The 18,850-nt window shown below is 35.9% G+C and overlaps 2 protein-coding genes and 2 long non-coding RNA genes across 4 annotated transcripts; 3 read left to right on the top strand and 1 right to left on the bottom strand.

Annotated features, from left to right (window-relative positions):
- The first annotated feature begins 1,493 nt into the window (after positions 1 to 1,493).
- LOC145234976 (uncharacterized) lies at positions 1,494 to 3,199 on the top strand. Its single transcript, XR_013861494.1, has 3 exons — positions 1,494 to 2,460; positions 2,603 to 2,709; positions 2,803 to 3,199. It is a non-coding gene; the product is annotated as an uncharacterized LOC145234976 (long non-coding RNA).
- A 1,007-nt stretch (positions 3,200 to 4,206) lies between these two features.
- On the top strand, positions 4,207 to 8,649 carry LOC145223644 (uncharacterized). Its single transcript, XM_080090047.1, has 8 exons — positions 4,207 to 4,381; positions 5,301 to 5,445; positions 5,505 to 5,785; positions 5,869 to 5,977; positions 6,431 to 6,510; positions 6,831 to 6,926; positions 7,419 to 7,601; positions 7,729 to 8,649. Exons 1-8 carry the CDS (start codon positions 4,276 to 4,278, stop codon positions 8,292 to 8,294), a joined length of 1,566 nt encoding a protein of 521 aa, XP_079946173.1. The 5' UTR covers positions 4,207 to 4,275; the 3' UTR covers positions 8,295 to 8,649.
- Positions 8,650 to 9,123: 474 nt separating this feature from the next.
- On the bottom strand, positions 9,124 to 13,234 carry LOC145223654 (uncharacterized). The gene is made up of 3 exons (XM_080090057.1): positions 13,037 to 13,234; positions 12,640 to 12,800; positions 9,124 to 10,559 (listed from the first exon to the last, which is right to left on the bottom strand). The coding sequence occupies exons 1-3, from the start codon at positions 13,129 to 13,131 to the stop codon at positions 10,285 to 10,287; spliced, it is 531 nt and encodes a 176-aa protein (XP_079946183.1). The 5' UTR covers positions 13,132 to 13,234; the 3' UTR covers positions 9,124 to 10,284.
- Positions 13,235 to 13,471: 237 nt separating this feature from the next.
- Positions 13,472 to 16,129, top strand: LOC145223662 (uncharacterized). The gene is made up of 2 exons (XR_013859494.1): positions 13,472 to 14,992; positions 15,234 to 16,129. It is a non-coding gene; the product is annotated as an uncharacterized LOC145223662 (long non-coding RNA).
- The last annotated feature ends 2,721 nt before the right edge of the window (positions 16,130 to 18,850 follow it).

The following is an 18,850-nucleotide window of genomic DNA, read 5'->3' on the forward strand; positions in this document are numbered from 1 at the left end:
CGAATTTAAAAAAAATAATGGGCCCGAAAAGATTTCAAAAATTGCATTGAACTTAGCGTATTTCGTCACTATAGGCATTTGGTCCAAAGTGGGTGTTAGTTAATTGCATTTTTCTGTAATTATCGAGTCGGGTTCACTTTTTTGAAAACGGATTATTAAAATAGACTAAAAGATGAGGCAATGTTGCGAATTTAAAAAAATAATGTGCTCGAAAAGATTTCAAAAATTGTATTGAAGTTAGCGTATTTCGTCACTATAGGCATTTGGTCCAAAGTGGGTGTTAGTTAATTGCATTTTTCTGTAATTATCGAGTCGGGTTCACTTTTTTGAAAACGGATTATTAAAATAGACTAAAAGATGAGGCAATGTTGCGAATTTAAAAAAAATAATGGGCCCGAAAAGATTTCAAAAATTTTATTGAAGTTAGCGTATTTCGTCACTATAGGCATTTGGTCCAAAGTGGGTGTTAGTTAATTGCATTTTTCTGTAATTATCGAGTCGGGTTCACTTTTTTGAAAACGGATTATTAAAATAGACTAAAAGATGAGGCAATGTTGCGAATTTAAAAAAAATAATGGGCCCGAAAAGATTTCAAAAATTTTATTGAACTTAGCGTATTTCGTCACTATAGGCATTTGGTCCAAAGTGGGTGTTAGTTAATTGCATTTTGCTGTAATTATCGAGTCGGGTTCACTTTTTTGAAAACGGATTATTAAAATAGACTAAAAGATGAGGCAATGTTGCGAATTTAAAAAAAATAATGGGCCCGAAAAGATTTCAAAAATTGTATTGAACTTAGCGTATTTCGTCACTATAGGCATTTGGTCCAAAGTGGGTGACAGTTAATTACATTTTTCTGTAATTATCGAGTCGGGTTCACTTTTTTGAAAATGGATTATTAAAATAGACTAAAAGATGAGGCAATGTTGCGAATTTAAAGAAAATAATGGGCCCGAAAAGATTTCAAAAATTGTATTGAACTTAGCGTATTTCGTCACTGTAGGCATTTGGTCCAAAGTGGGTGTTAGTTAATTGCATTTTGCTGTAATTATCGAGTCGGGTTCACTTTTTTGAAAACGGATTATTAAAATAGACTAAAAGATGAGTCAATGTTGCGAATTTAAAAAAAATAATGGGCCCGAAAAGATTTCAAATATTGTATTCAAGTTAGCGTTTTTCGTCACTGTAGGCATTTGGCCCAAAGTGGGTGTTAGTTAATTGCATTTTTCTGTAATTATCGAGTCGGGTTCACTTTTTTGAAAATGGATTAATAAAATAGACCACAAGATTGAGCAATGTTGCGAAGTTAAAGAAAATAATGGGCCCGAAAAGATTTCAAAAATTGTATTGAACTTAGCGTATTTCGTCACTGTAGGCATTTGGTCCAAAGTGGGTGTTAGTTAATTGCATTTTGCTGTAATTATCGAGTCGGGTTCACTTTTTTGAAAACGGATTATTAAAATAGACTAAAAGATGAGGCAATGTTGCGAATTTAAAAAAAATAATGGGCCCGAAAAGATTTCAAAAATTGTATTGAACTTAGCGTATTTCGTCACTATAGGCATTTGGTCCAAAGTGGGTGTTAGTTAATTGCATTTTTCTGTAATTATCGAGTCGGGTTCACTTTTTTGAAATGGATTATTAAAATAGACTAAAAGATGAGGCAATGTTGCGAATTTAAAAAATATAATGGGCCCGAAAACATTTCAAAGATTGCATTGAAGTTAGCGTATTTTGTCAATATTTCGATTTGGCCAAAACGTTCGTTGCGCATTTATCCGTGACGTTCTCTCGTATCGCATTCCTTTTTTCGATTTTATTCTGGCAGAATGACAATGGTCGTATACACTCTAAAAAAACTTCATTCATTTTCGTGAACCTTTCAAACGATTGAAGGGGATTTTGTATGATTTGCTGTTACCGTGAGTGAAGTAAACATTGAACCGCGGCAAACGTAACTCCCTTGAGACATCTGCTATTGTTCGCAATTTCCGCGCCACTGGTTCGGCGTTTCGCCTGTCAAATGCAGCGATCCCATTAGATATTGACGGTCGGGCGGTAATTTAATTTATTTTTTAGCTATATTCGACTGGTTTGGGAAGGCGGGAGTTTGAAACTATACTTGAACAAAACGCTGTTAGAAACCGGTAAGTAAAGGCCAGGACCAGGATGCCAGGGTATATATCGCTTACTGATAAGTTTGTTAGTTTATAGATGAATAAAAAGTTTTCTAGACGAAAAATGTAATAAATGTAGACGTAACAACATACAGATTGATCAAGAATTATTTTGAATATCTATTTTATAGCATTAGCAACTAGGCAACATGTAGGCAAGTTTGGTTTTGTGCTTTTTATCGAAACGGATAATTAGTCCATGGCAAATGTTTCACCACTTCAAGTTGCGGAACTTATCGATAGACAAAACATGATCGACAAAAAGTCGGGATATTGATGCCAGGTAAGATGATTTTAACAAAACGCAGAGCTATACTTTAATTTGTAAGCTTCATGGTGTCATAAAACTTATCTGAACCTATTAACTGGTGAGAAATACTGAGCAAACCCAGGTAACAGTAGGTAAAAAATATACCATTTTACAGAATATATGACTACAACAATGTTCTAGCCAAGGCATCTTCCGCCATTAACTATGAAAGGAGGGAAAGATAGCGAATATCTCTATGCGTGGTTGTCCAGTTTCAAAAAGGTGAGTTTGTTTTCATATTGCAACAAGTTGCTAGCATTTTATCATCAAAAAAGACAAAGGTATTAAATGTGTCATAAACATTACATTTTGCAGACCGGATTCAGTGGGATAAAGCAAAAGGAAAACCAGCCGATGAATCTAACTGGATCAACCTTAACCCATTGCCACTGAACCACAATATGGGCCACTCTAGGGCTTACTTTTGAACAACACTTCTATGTTGGTTGGAATTTATTTCCTTCAAAAATTGCTTGCATCTTTTTTGGTGTATGGTACAACTTTCCCCTTTTTGATTTTGAAACGATTTTAAACTTTAAACTTTCATGTTTGAATTTAAAAGTTTTATGTTGAGTACATGTACTGCATGCTCTTTCAGCTGTAGTTTAAAGTGCTTTCGTGATTGATTTTTCCAGTAAAGTGACATAATATTAAATCTGTGTGCTATTTTCGCTATGACTGAAAAATAAATGTTTGAAAGGTTCAGGTAATGAATATCTGAAAGGTTCAATATCACTCAATGATTCAAAGATAGAGCTTGCATAAATATCAATCTTTGAATCATTGAAAAAAATGAATGAAGTGAAATACACAAATCATTTCACTCTTTACTCGACGAGAATTATTTTTCATTCAAACTTTACACAAATTTTGTACGTTATAGTAGCTCTACCGCTAAAGTAAGGTTGTTTTGATATCCGTGTGCTGCTGGTTAGACATATTTTCAAATTTCGCTTTTTATTCAAACGGTTGCCAACCAACCCGTGTCAAACGTCACTTGCGAATATTCAACACAAAACAAAGCTTAAAATGAAAACAAAATGAATACGTGCGGATGAGATGGTAAACTATGTATTTCAGGCCGAGTGAAACAATATGTTCAAAAAATAAATACAAAACACAAAATGTCGTTGTGTTGAAACAGCCTTAAAAATATGTTCAACTTAAATATAAAATATTCTATGATACAAAATGTAAGGAACAAAGGGATTTACCAATATACAGTCGTTTCACTTGACCTTCTCTTTACGTCCCAATTCCACGTGAATTTGATTTGAAGATTGCGGTCATTTTGCGTGATCTACGTGTTGTTTGTGCCCCCAGGCTACCCAACATGCAGAACGAGTTTGACCAAACCGCTTCGAATTGTCGCAATGGCTGTTTTGGGCAAAGGAAAATATATTTATGTGTTGTAAAATTTTAAAAAATGCTGTGTTTATTGTTACACAATAATTATTATTGTTACATAATAATTATAGGTGCTGAGAAACTTTACGACTTGCCAAGTTATTGTCTAAACAAGGTACGAGGAAAATAGTTATAGTTGACGTTGGAAAGATCACGTTGCAAATCATCAAGCAATACAAGATTTTGGCTTAGCGACACTTAAAAATACTGGTTTATTTAAAAAATATATACATATTTAAAGTTACAAGAGTAGCAAAAGGTTTACAAAATTCATGTCTTTTAAAGAGTTTTTTGAAGTTATCTTCAGACTGAATTACAATACATATTTTGCAGTGCATAGGCAGAAAGCACTGTGCGTTTAAATGCGCAAAGACAAATAGAATGACTTTAACAATGATCTATTTGGTTTTAACTCTCACATTCTGTTTAAACGTGTGTGTCGTTCATGCTGGATCGCTATCTCATATCTGGAAAGAACATTGGCAAGGTGGGTGCCAAGTCAATTAATTGCTATACAATGGAATCATAAGTTTAATTGTAAAAATAACGGCCCAAATAGACGTAAAAAGCGACATGCTTTATTGTTCAATTATGAACATTGTTTATTATGAACAATAAAGCATGTCGCTTTTTACGTCTATTTGGGCCGTTATTTTTACCATTAAACTTATGAACAGATCCGTATATAGTGTTCCAATGGAATCATAATTATTTTAGTAGTGCCCAAATGTTTTTTGAATTTGTTATGTAGTTGCCTTTATGTATAAGTTTCAGTTTTAAATGTATTTGTTTAAATGCGAGTGGCACTTAAGTCATTGTCAACAAACAAGCTTTTTTTTAAAAACGGTTTCTGTTCAAAAAGAAGCAAAAGCATTTATTGATGAATTTGTGCAAAATTGAAATTACGACCAGCAATTGTAGCCCATTGTGCAAAAACAATCTTAATTTCCACGAGTTGTTTTTGGATAGAATTCATTTTTTTGGAGGATTACCTACATAATAGCATTTTTTCTCAGCTATCCACCCGTAGGCTATATATTCCATAATTAAAGGAATTTGATCAAATCGCTTAAACTTGATCGGTAGGTTTGATTGTGCAAATAGATAGAAATATAGATGCAAATAGAAACCATTTAGACCGGCAAATAAACCACAAATTTTTGTTTTTATCAATCTGGTGGCTTTTTGGTCAAGTTTTTCAAACTAAAGGGTGTTATCTCGGTACTTTAGCTATTAAACAAATGTATATGTGTTGAGTAAATCGTTCTTTTTGCGTCGGTCCAAACGAGATGGCAAGTTATTGCATTAATTCTCTATCGTGTTATAGAGCCATTACAAATAAAAGGTAGTACACACCAGCACCGCCACCATTTTAGCTTTAGGTTCTGAACGGTTTTTCTTTGCAGACGCGGATAAATGCTGCTCCACAGATCCGGATCAACCATCAAACGGTTGCCAGCAGACATCATTGATCGCCAACCAGTATATACAAGCAATCATCACTCCCGGTTACCCACATGGTCTTCCATCACATCGGCAATGCACGTGGACGTAAGTGGCCGTTTTTTTGACAATCATATATCACACTGTACCTTATCATTTTATCACAGGATTCAAAGCAAGCCCGGGAAACGGGTCCGTATTGACTTTCGTGATTTTTATTTGATCGGTCCCAACGATGGTGGTGAATGTGTGGAACAATTTGTAATGGTTTTATCCTCGCTTAAATACAAGATGGGACCGTTTTGTGGAAACACTGGGTTGCAATCCATAGTTTCGCCTGACAATCTTGTGGTGGTGCAGTTGGAAGTCAAAAGCTCTAAGTCAACTGAAAACTATCGAGGTTTCCGTATGGAATTTACTGAAAGCGACGAGACACCTAGTGTTGAACGTAAGTGACAAGTTTAAGAAACCTCAAATAATGCAGTTTTCGAAGTTACGAGGGTTAGATCATCGGTAAATCTTATTTTGCAGTTCGCCCACCAAACTGGAGGAACGGCAAAGATATGTTTCTCGTCGGAAACCAACTGCAAAATGCAATTTCCCAATTTGGTCCAACCGGTCAAGCGCCAGCGGCAACAAGGTAAAAAAGGTGTGAAATAACGAATTTTGGTAACGATCAATGTGTATGTAGGTTGGTATATACATGTGCTACCCGCATTCGTTTGATTTATTTCTAATTTGTAAAGTAGACAAAGCAAACCAAGTTTTAATATTCTAACCAAAACTGGTAATTATGCAGTCATTCGGAGCAGCTAATGCGTTTGCAGAATGTGTGTGGCTATGCGATTAGAAACAAAGGTAGACATTTTTAGAAGTAAACATTTTTTTATTTGCATGCAGCTAAAGGTAATATGAGTTGTCTTAATTCATTACGAGGTAAAATTGTCTTAAAAATAAAATAACTGTCCACAAAAAACTGGAGAACAAAAACCCAGTGACGAGCATGATTGCAAAAAAGTCGCCAGGTATAAAAACTTAAACTGTAAAGCAAAGTATAACTGTAGTATACAATAACATTTCTGCAAATATGTAGGGTTGTACCGAGAAGACCAATCACACCAACAAGACCATCATCAGGCAGGAGAAACGTTGCCAACACAAAGGCAGGAACAAGTAAGTAGATTGCGATGGTTAAGTGTAATTTAATGCCTTGTGGTCTTATCGCAACGGCAATTTTGTCTTTTTTATCAATGTTTTATCGGCACGAAAATACCCTTAGGTAAAATTGTGCGCACACCAAATCCCCAAAATACGTTTACTTTAGGTATGACTCGTTTTGCAATGTCAAGACGAAATTTTCAATTTGACAGCAAACACCGTTGATAAATTACATGTACATGCCTAGCGTTGTGCTCGTCGCGAGACATCTGGATTTTGTCATTAGGTTAAAACTGCTGAGTTCGGTAGGCTAATGTGCAAAACAACCTTTCCAGATCCACTACGACCGCCACAACCGAATCGGCCAAGAAGACCAATCCATTATGGACCGAAACAAAACAACAACAACAACAATAACTACAACTTGAAAAGTAGGACTATATACTATTGACTAAACAAAACGCATGTTGTTTAGAACAGTGGTCGGCAATCGCCGGGCTGCGGTCCGGTACCGGTCTGCGACAAGTTCGTTACCGGGCCGTATAATTTTTCAGGTTACATTTAAAACATTTTGCCCATGTACTAATTTATGCGTTTTCATTGCTAAATATTTGTAGATTTTTAAAGGCCGATCCGCGATAAAATTTCAGTTTTAAAAACGGTCCGCAGTAGGAAAAGGTTGTCGACCCCTGGTGTAGAGGTTGTGGTCTGGGGTTAAATCATAAGCACACTTAGCAACCAGAGAGTTTTGTGATGTGTATTCAAATCAGCTACCATCATTATATATTTGCCTTAGAAGACCAGCTTTATTTCTACACAATGCCATTCATATTTCTGGACTGCAATTAATAGCCTAGGGTTTATGTACAGAAAACTTAACGTATTTTTTTAGTTTATTTATAACATTGACATTTTCTTTTTAGATTACAACAGAAACAAAAAGAAGAAGGAAGAAACAACATCCCTTTTGCTTCCATTGGAAGTAATTGTTGGTATTAGTGTGGGCGGACTTGTATTGCTTGCTCTCATAATCCTAATTATATTCAAACTTCGTCAAGTATGTCGCAAAAAAGCAAAGTCGAACCTTCAGTCCAAAGCAGAAATAGGTAGGAATAAATCTGTTTCCTTAAGATTTCTTACAAAAATGTTGAATTTGTACTAACTTGATATTTATGTCAGCTGCCTACAACTTTACCAATTGCATGTTATTTGAACCTTAAATTCATTCGTTAGAACCCAAGAGCCTGGCAGCCCAAGTTTATGAGCAAGAAAACCAAAACATGGATCACCCCGTACGAATCGAAACACCACAACCGTACCCGGCATCCAACAAACAGATGAGCCCTCCGGAATACGCAAGTCTTGCCCCCCAATTGGGCCTTATGACCCAAGACCATTCCTTGCCGCTCTACAGTCATTTACAGGGACAAAGTGGCCAGTATGGGTCAAAATCAATCGAAAATGGTAAAAAGAAACCCACAAAAATACACGACACATTGCAGCAAGCATCTTCTAATCAGATGATGCTATACGATCCAGCTTCTGGGGTGTATTTTAATCCTGCCCAGTTGCAAGCAGTCCAAGCTGTACCACAGCACCCGGTTCAAGCCAGTTTCAACGGATATCACACGATGCCGTATCAAGGAAATTACCACAACGATATTAATTTCATGCAAAGGGCCGCAACTCTTCAACACAATTCTGACCACCGCTCAGGAGAACAGCCAAAACGCCGAACAAAACGCAGTTCCGCTTCAGGCAAGAAAAAGCGCTCACACAAAAAGAAGTCACGTAGGTGAGCTTGCAGGACACGAAATATCGAAATATTAAAACGCCATTTTGAGATACGTCGGTGTTGTGTAAGTTTAAACATGAGAAGCCACATGTACAGCAATGCAAAACAAACTTTTGGTATATTTTCGTGCACTTGCCCGATCAAATTAAACTACTTACATGCGGATATGAGTCGATGGATTCATCTAAGCGTGTGAAATGCCAAAAGTACGATAAGTGATAGCAGAATACGTTGTTTTTGATGACATGTCCTTATTTCCTTGGCGAATGGAAGGGATATCAAGTTTATAATGTTGTGTTTTTACTTAACACAAATATATCTTTCCTGTGTGTTGTACAAATAAATAAACCTAATGCAAATATGCGTTACACCTAATTAGTCTGAAATAACTTAGAAGGTGGTTATACAGACACCGCCTTATTTAAAATCCCCGTGGAAGAAGCAACAATCATGATTCTATTTTGAAAAGTGGGTCGTTAGATACGCGCATTTCAAAGTAAACACAGACAATAAAGACGTTTAAACAGCCATTACATAAGCCGTGCAAAAGATTACGACATTTGTCACCTCATAGCCTTTAAAAGCTATTGAAAAACTGTTATCACTTGTCAACCCATCAACACGTTTGTTTTACACATGTAGCCTATTTTGCAAAGTTATTTTGCCGCTAGGTGATCACGTTTTGACTTTGGTTTCGTAAAATACAGGAATGTCCAAATTTGTTGCAACAGAGTAGGTTCCATGTTGCAATACAAATTTTTTTAATACAAATCGGTTCAGAGTTCATTAAGATTAACTGGAAAAAAATTCTATTACGACTACGAGACGGAAAATGCATTTAGGACCAAAATCTTTATATTTCGGAGAAAAGCAGTGATGGCGGGGATAATTCGGTTTTGTCAATATCAAGTGAGTCTTGATTGTGATATAAGCCATACACTGTTAACTTGTGAGACTATATTTAGAGCATAGTTTAAGAACTACATCAGTGGTACTAAAACCAAATATACATCGGTAACACACAAGATAGAACATATAATGTGAGAACGTTGCACATTTACTTTTGCAAACGATGCATTTTATGAGTCTTGTCTTTTCGTCAATTGGGAGAAAATGCAACGCAGTATAGATCTACAATTTTCCACAGCTTAAACAGGTCACAAGTAATTTTACCCCGCGGACTCCTTTTTGTGACATTCCAATTAGAAAAGCGTTCAAAGCTACAGTTACGAATAATAACACGAAACCATTGTAGCTACCATAAAGAGGTGCAGAAAAATTGTTATTGATTTATGTCACCATGTAACAAACACTTCAATTAGCACCCGAAAGAAACAATAGTTAACATGTTAAAGCGCCATTGTAAAAATTGAAAAAATGACCAATTATTTCACACCCTAACAACAAAGTTTTGACTTTAAGTCACATGCAATAAATTTGTGTACAGGGTAAAAAGGTAAGAAAATGTAATCAGCAATATACATTGTAATTGGGAAGATTTATTACAAATAACGTTGAAGGTAAATTTTGTTGGAAAAAAATCTTTTACCTTTGATATTTGAGGGGATAAAATGGAATCATTATAATGTTGCACTATTCCACTATGTTCATGATGCTTTTAACAAACCAAAGAAAAAAGCACCCAAACAATGATTAAGGTATGCAGCTGAGAGAAGAAGTAAAAAGAAGTATTAATACTTTGTTACAAAAATGAAGAAATAAGTATAAAAGAAAAAGATGGCTTCCCTGCAAACTCTATTGAAACTATACAATACATATTGATATGGTTTTAAACCTTAGAAGTGAAGGAAAAATTATGGGCAAGGTATTTCAAATGTGAAAATACACTAAAGTAGTTTTAGGTGTCAAAACATATTTATTGTCTAACAATCAACAACTTGGGCAGTATTGAACATGGACCAAGATGTGATCATTCAAAGTGCATTGAAGAACATTGTTTTTGCAACAATAATCCCTCAAACTGTACATCACAATCATCCAGAGTAAGGTGGAGGTGGAGCATTCTTATCAAACTGTTGAGCATGATGTGGTTCAACATAGTTGGGGTTTGTTGGTGGTGGGGCTTGATATGCAGGGTAAGATTGTGGCGTTGCTGGAGGATACTGGGGCCCCATTTGTGCTGGTGTGCCGGCAAGGTTGGCTTGTTGAACTAAAGTCTGTTGTCCAGGTGGGTAAGCAGGACCCATTGGGTATGGAGGTTGTTGAAGATTAGGGGGATAAGGAGCTGCACTTGTTGGATATTGTACCACTGAAACATGGTTTAAACATGAAAGGTTTCTGATAAAGGAGTAATGTAATTTCTCTAAACCTATCAAATAAATCTTCCTAAATAAAGGCAATGAGAATTTAGGTCTGTTTTGAATTATTTATTGGCTTTATCATTAATTATGCAATGCACACACAGTGAACGTGTCAATGTCAAGACAGCTACCAAAAGAAAAAAGCCAATCCTGCAATGTCCATTTGTATGTAGATTATTCATAAAAATATTTCTTTCTAGGAGCAATAAAAAAACCAAAACAATTGAAACAAAAACTACAGGGGTGGCTCTGCACATATTGCACATACATTTTATCTTTATCTAAGTATGACATATCTTTATCTTTTTTTAAGTATATATATGTGACAAATATACAGTATTAATATTAATTTATTTTACAATGGGTGCCTTTACATATTTGAAAACATATTTGGAACTAGGTTATTGTTGCTTGACACAATCATGTTTTTGCCTTGAGCATAACCCAGTCATTGATTGGTGGATCGGTGACATGGTAAATTGACTTCAAAAGCTTTTATACTCTCAGAGGACTTTTGTTTTTACATTCATTTAAGTCAGTGGTTCTCAACCTTTTTTACTATGCGACCCCCTTTAGAGATTTTCTAACACCACGCGACCCCTTTACACACGCACACACACAGGAAGTTTAACTACCAGCATGTGTTGATTGTGTTCATCACACATTTGCAATCTAACGTGGCTGCAATAGTTCGGCGTTTTGCTGTATTCCGGAAAACCCCTATTTTTCACTAACTATTTCACTATTTCGTGTTTTTTTTATGTTAAGAAAAACCAAAACCCGCAATTATAGAAGTATACAATCGCAAATATTGTTGCGCCCGTTCTAAATCAAACGGTCGTATGAGTTACTATATGCTAAACAAAAGTCACAGGGAAAGTTTTTATGATACAGATAAAATAATTCCGTGTTCGGTTGCGTCTCCGCGACCCCCTCAAAAGTGCTTGGCGACCCCTTGGGGGGTCGCGACCCCCAGGTTGAGAAACACTGATTTAAGTGGATTGCAAAGCATGACCTGGGAATAACATTTTTTTGGTGCTGTGTCCTGTAGTCAACTCAAGTTAGCGTTTGAACAATCATGGAGTTTTTTGCCTTTAAATTGTTATAAATGAAGGAAAATAAATATCGGCATAATTGTCAGTCTATTTCTATTTACAACATAAGCAAGGTTGTTAAGTACACATTGGATGGAAATTGCAGATGAAAGCTATATGCTGCCATGTTAAACTCATGTATCATCATACTGCTTTTAATCATGATATGCATGACTATCTAAATTTTATTTTGTTTGCACATTGTTTAACATTTCCTGTTTTAGAGGTTTAAGGGTTATTAGTGGGACTGTGAAACACAACAATCCAACACCTTAACACTGCCACAATCTGCAAACTGACAAAATTTCAACAATTTTGGTCATTGTTCTTAATGGTGACCAACGGAGGCGCATCGAGCAGCTCCTAACTGTATTTAGCAATAGAACTGTTCAACTAAAGCTTACAGTTTACCACAACACCAAACCATATATATACCCATTACACTTATCAAACTATTATGGCATAGAAACTTCTTTCTTTTGACTGACAGCTTACAAAAGTAAATAAAAGTAGTTTATTTTTTGGGCACTAGCAGGGTAACCATTAAGGATGTTGAGTCCAATGAAACAGATGACACATCCATATGACTTTATCTAACACTTGTTAAAGATTCATCCCCAAAAAAATTATGCCACACAAGCATGGGCAAACCCCAGGGGAGAAAAAAGGAGTAAAATTAATGTGTCCTCTTCAGGGAATGAGAGACATAACAATCATATGCCTTTTTGCCTTGTAATGCTTTTGTAATGATCCTCCCTTTAAATTATTTTTCATTTTTAAATTTATGCTTCTGTGTACTTTCACCAGTTTCAAAAGTTATGACACACAATCGACATAATAACAGCAGTCATGTATTCCCAAAATCTAGCCAACATGTGTTGCAACTAGACATAAATTTAACCCAATAGAAAACAAAATATATGTCTGTACTTACTTGGGGCAGGTGGAACGTTTTGTACAGTGGTAGTTGTCACATTTTGTCTTGTCTGGACATATCCTCGGTTTGTTTGACGCTTGCAACAACAGCAAATAGCAACAACACATCCTCCAATGCAAACAAATATCACAACAACAATTGCAATAATAACCCCAATGCTGAAAGTAAGATGAAAAAATTGTACAGACCATGTAAGTCTAGGCATAAGGTTTGGCCACATTAAACTTAAAGGCTTGGAAAAGTTGAATTAAACTTAGAGATTTTCAAAGTATTGTTACAAAATTTGTAAAAAAAAACATGGGCAATAAAAACCAAAAAATGCAGATATTCCACTATTCTATTTAAAAAATTGACACAAAATCAACTTATTGTAAAGTGACATGATATTTCTTACCCAAGATTAATGTAATCTGTAGGATCATCACAGCATATTCCATCACAACAGAACTCCAAACCAGGACAGTCAAGGTTGTTTTCACAAGAACCCATGATACTGTATGGCTGGTGTCAGTTAAAATCCCACAGCAAAGAATCTCAACTTTTTAAATTGTCCTAAAAATTAAGTCATAAAGCTATACAAGACATAAACAGTATTATAAAATGAAACAAATGTAACAACCGAGAAGAGCACTAAAGTGCAGAAGTTTACTCTCACTTTCTGTAAAACTTACTGTCACACTCACAAATACTTCAGGAAAAACTATTTTTAATTAGGGCATTCAAACAAATGTCAAAATAATTTGTTTTATGTTTTACAATACTTCATCCCAGACAGACAGGTTTACAAATATGCTGCAGGCAGGCCAACTGATTAGAACAAAGTCATCGCGTAAGCGTTACCTTGTCTATCTGTTGTTTCGACTTTCAAAGTTACAGAAGTCAGAAGACAGAACTTCAACGTGCGACTAGCTTTATAGTCAAACTATACAATGCACACAGCCGCACACAAACAATACAGTATGTGCACTGTGCAGTCGACAGATGGCCAAGTTAATTACAATGCCTCCAGGGGACTTAGCTTACTATTGCACAAATGAGCTAGGCTAAAGGAAACAGTTTAACAGTGGCCTTGCCCCAGTCTGCAGAACATGGCAGTTCCCGACGAGATCTCGTGCGTGCAGGACCAACATGTCCCGCGTGCGCGCGTGCACGACCCGTAAGTTCGCGTGCAAGGTCAATTTCAGCAGGCGCAAAACAAGTAAATAAGGTCAAGGCAGTACAATTAAATGCTTTTCGTGCGAAATTTCTGCGTGCAACCGCCCAAAATTGGCGTGCAAAAATTTTTTTTTTTCAAATAATCGCGCGTGCAGCTGCCGCACTCTGCAGACCCTTGCCGAATTCACCAAATCTCTGACAAGTGTAGGGTTCCTCTATTTCCCGGATTTTTTCATTTCCCGGGAATCCCGGGATTCCCGACCGAAAAATGTGCCGATTTTTTCGTGGATAATTAAGTCATTGCAATCGCTAAAATTAGTTTATTTTCGCTGGAGGCATCTAATTAGCCATGATTTTGTTGATAAAACTATATTTGCATTCTTGTTTGAACGTAAACAAGATTCAGAAATTACGAAAAATAAATTTGCTTTTTCTAGTACCGCTGGGTGGCGCATTTTCGCGAAAATAATTTACCATCTCGTATAAAAACGGTTAGTTACTTCATCATTAAAATTACAAAACGCCGTATTTTGGTAACAGCTAGCAGGAATTTAAACATTTCTGTTATTTTTTACAAAATTAACACGTTTTTGCTTGTTTGTCTGTTTCCCGGGAATTGAAAACAAATTTCCCGGGATTCGGGAACGTAATTTTGCCGGGAAATCCCGGGAATTTCCCGTCGAGACATTCCCGGGAAGGAACCCTCACCCGATTCGTCAACAAGTGCTCGATTAGAAGCGCTTGTGTTATGAAAAAATCCCCGTTTCTTATCGGGCGGTGTTATAATTTTAGAACATGTGTTATAACACAGCCCGATTTTATCGGCAATGGTAGTGAAGCATTAAATTTATTTTTTATTGAAAAATATTATATTTTCTGTGGAAATAATCGCAGGTGAAATGAGTTTTACATGAAATTGGCAGTTAAATGTGAACTGTTATGACAAAAGCAAACGCATTTTAAGCAGTGAAATAGCAGCAGTACCAGATTCTCCTCGATTGTAAACTGTAAAATACAAAATGGGCCAAGGTTGTTGTATCTAATAGGCATCCATGTTTTGATAACAAATGGAGTAATGAAAAGTGACAGTTCAGGGTGGGGGAAGCATTTCTAGTGCTTCATGAAGCAAACTAAGGCCTAGCACACTATCAAATGAAGGACTTGGGACATTGGATTTGAAAAGCAATGATACATGGTAAGTGGTTGTCAATTGTCATGATATGCTTGTCATTCTCAACTGTTTCTATTATTTTAGCAGATGGTAATTTGTTATTTGTTAGGCATGTTTAAAAATATGGTAGCTCATCTCTAGTGTGATCCTGGTTTTGTAAAACATTGGCTTTCATTTCTACTGGCCTAACTCAAGCATTTTTGTGTAAACTCCTACTTGTCAAATTAAATGTTGCCTACACTTTTTCTTTTATTTTTTGTTGCAGTTCAACATCTGGAAAACTGAATAGAAGCAGAAAATAGCAGCAGAATCATTCCAAAGGTAATTCAAGATTGCCTTGGACAACATGGAAGAAAGTAATTGATTGTGGAAGAATGGTGTGGGTGAAATGAGCTGACTGAAGTGTCAGCTAAATCATTGATGGATACAAAATGCTTCTTGCCTCACTTGCAGGGGAACATTTTATTTTAAGATATTCACCACACTCTTCAGTTTTACATGAATCGAAATATGTGTGTTTTTTTGCCGCTGTACTACCCGAAGGCAGGTTTATTTAACAATTCTTGTGCCCAATTTAAAGCAAACTTGTTATGTTAGATGTGTTCAATGATTTGCTGGTGTTATTTTAATCTCGTACCCAAATTAAGGCAAACTTGTTGTGTTGGTTAGATGTGTTTAAACATTTGTTGGTATTAACGCTGTCTTACCTACATGACATAATCATGGCGTCGTTAAAAAAGCATCTCTTGGGTAAATATTTATACATTTTCACTTTGATGTAGACTCTTTCAGTAAAAGTGATTCATCAGACAGGAATGAAAAACCTTTATTTTCAACCAGTAATCTCTATGATAGCTTGTTTGATACAACCTCATCTTTCACATGGTAGCTGGTTTAATTTTATTTCAGTAACTCGCAACACATTGCATTTTCAGCTGAATGTTGTTTCACCTTTTTTGTTTCTCAGTCTGTTCACTTGATGACCCCTTTTTAGTGTACTCATTGTAAATGCAGGTTTTTGCTTGATAAATCAATCTTCTAATTATTTATCCTCTTCACATTTATTTCTTCTTTCATATAACTGTGGCACCCAATATGAGTATGTTATTGTGTGGAAATTGGGTTCATTTTTTCATTAATAAAATGTTGCCCTTAACTGTGCATTTGTTATTTCATCATTTTAAGTACTAGTATTAACTGGTTTAAAATCACAAAGGCCTTGATGTAAACAAAAACGGTTTTCACAGGTCAGCTCTAAACTACATCTAGTAAACGCATAAAAAATATCTTTAGAATCTAACCACCACATGATAAATGAGAGGCGTACATCATAAGCGAACGAAGGGCATGACCGCTTTAAAATGATTTTTCGCGCTGACGACCCTTGTAGCATATACAGGCTCCAGATCACAAGCGGTATAAGTTAAATGAAAACGGTTTTTACAGGTCAACTCTAAAATACATCTAGTAAACACATACCAAATATCTTTAGAATCTAACCACCACATCATAAATGAGAGGCGTACATCATAAGCAAACGAAGGCCATGGCCGCTTTAAAATGATTTTTTTGCGCTGACGACCCTTGTAGAATATACAGGATCCAGATCACAAACGGATTAAGATAAATGAAAACGGTTTTCAAAGGTCAGCTCTAAACTACATCTAGTAAACGCATAAAAAATATCTTTAGAATCTAACCACCACATGATAAATGAGAGGCGTACATCATAAGCGAACGAAGGGCATGACCGCTTTAAAATGATTTTTCGCGCTGACGACCTTTGTAGCATATACAGGCTCCAGATCACAAACGGATTAAGATAAATGAAAACGGTTTTCACAGGTCAACTCTAAAATACATCTAGTAAACGCATAAAAAATATCATAAGAATCTAACCACCACATCATAAATGAGAGGCGTATATCATAAGTAAACGAAGGACATGACCGCTTTAAAATGATTTTTTGCGCTAACGACGCTTGTAGAATATACAGGCTCCAGATCACAAACGGTTTAAGATAAATGAAAATGTTTTTCACAGGTCAACTCTAAAATACATCTAGTAAACACATACCAAATATCTTTAGAATCTAATCACTACATCATAAATGAGAGGCGTACAAGCGAACGAAGGGGATGACCGCTTCAAAATAATTTTATGCGCTGTCGACCCAGTAGCATGTACAGGCTCCAGAACACAAACGACATAAAGTATTGAAAACGTTTTTCACAGGTTAACTTTAAACTAGACCTACGTCGAGTGAACGCATGCAAAATATCAATCAATCATTATCATTACCCTAAAATCAATAGGCGCTCATCATCACTATACTTTGAGATTGTATTCTACGCGCTACAAGAAATTTACATGCTATAGGCCTACATGAAATCGACAGCACTAGCGGTCGTGCCCTGCGCTCGCTTATGATGTACGCCTCTTGTTTTTGATGTTCTTCTTAGAAGATAAAGATATTTGGTATGTGTTTACTCAATGTATTTTAGAGTTGACCAGTGAAAACCGTTTTTGTTTACCTTAAACCGTTTGTGATCTGGAGCCTGTATATGCTACAAGGGTCGTCAGCGCAAAAAATCATTTTAAAGCGGTCATGCCCTTCGTTCGCTTATGATGTACGTTTGTCATTTATCATGTGGTGGTTAGATTCTATAGATATTTTTTATGCGTTTACTAGATGTATTTTAGAGTTGACCTGTGAAAACCGTTTTCATTTATCTTAATCCGTTTGTGATCTGGAGCCTGTATATGCTACAAAGGTCGTCAGCGCATAAGATTATTTTAAAGCGGTCATGCCCTTCGTTCGCTTATGATGTACGCCTCTCATTTATCATGTGGTGGTTAGATTCTGAAGATATTTGGTATGTGTTTACTAGATGTATTTTAGAGTTGACCTGTGAAAACCGTTTTCATTTATCTTAATCCGTTTGTGATCTGGAGCCTGTATATGCTACAAAGGTCGTCAGCGCGAAAAATCATTTTGAAGCGGTCATGCCCTTCGTTCGCTTATGATGTACGCCTCTCATTTATCATGTGGTGGTTAGATTCTAAAGATATTTTTTATGCGTTTACTAGATGTAGTTTAGAGCTGACCTGTGAAAACCGTTTTTGTTTACATCAAGGCCTTTGTGATTTTAAACCAGTTAATACTAGTACTTAAAATGATGAAATAACAAATGCACAGTTAAGGGCAACATTTTATTAATGAAAAAATGAACCCAATTTCCACACAATAACATACTCATATTGGGTGCCACAGTTATATGAAAGAAGAAATAAATGTGAAGAGGATAAATAATTAGAAGATTGATTTATCAAGCAAAAACCTGCATTTACAATGAGTACACTAAAAAGGGGTCATCAAGTGAACAGACTGAGAAACAAAAAAGGTGAAACAACATTCAGCTGAAAATGCAATGTGTTGCGAGTTACTGAAATAAAATTAAACCAGCTAGCATGTGAAAGATGAGGTTGTATCAAACAAGCTATCATAGAGATTACTGGTTGAAAATGAAGGTTTTTCATTCCTGTCTGATGAATCACTTTTACTGAAAGAGTCTACATCAAAGTGAAAATGTATAAATATTTACCCAAGAGATGCTTTTTTAACGACGCCATGATTATGTCATGTAGGTAAGACAGCGTTAATACCAACAAATGTTTAAACACATCTAACCAACACAACAAGTTTGCCTTAATTTGGGTACGAGATTAAAATAACACCAGCAAATCATTGAACACATCTAACATAACAAGTTTGCTTTAAATTGGGCACAAGAATTGTTAAATAAACCTGCCTTCGGGTAGTACAGCGGCAAAAAACACACATATTTCGATTCATGTAAAACTGAAGTGTGTGGTGAATA

Source organism: Phallusia mammillata, chromosome 1, assembly GCF_965637545.1.
Source record: "Phallusia mammillata chromosome 1, kaPhaMamm4.hap1.1, whole genome shotgun sequence".
NCBI classification, from domain to species: Eukaryota; Metazoa; Chordata; class Ascidiacea; order Phlebobranchia; family Ascidiidae; genus Phallusia; species Phallusia mammillata.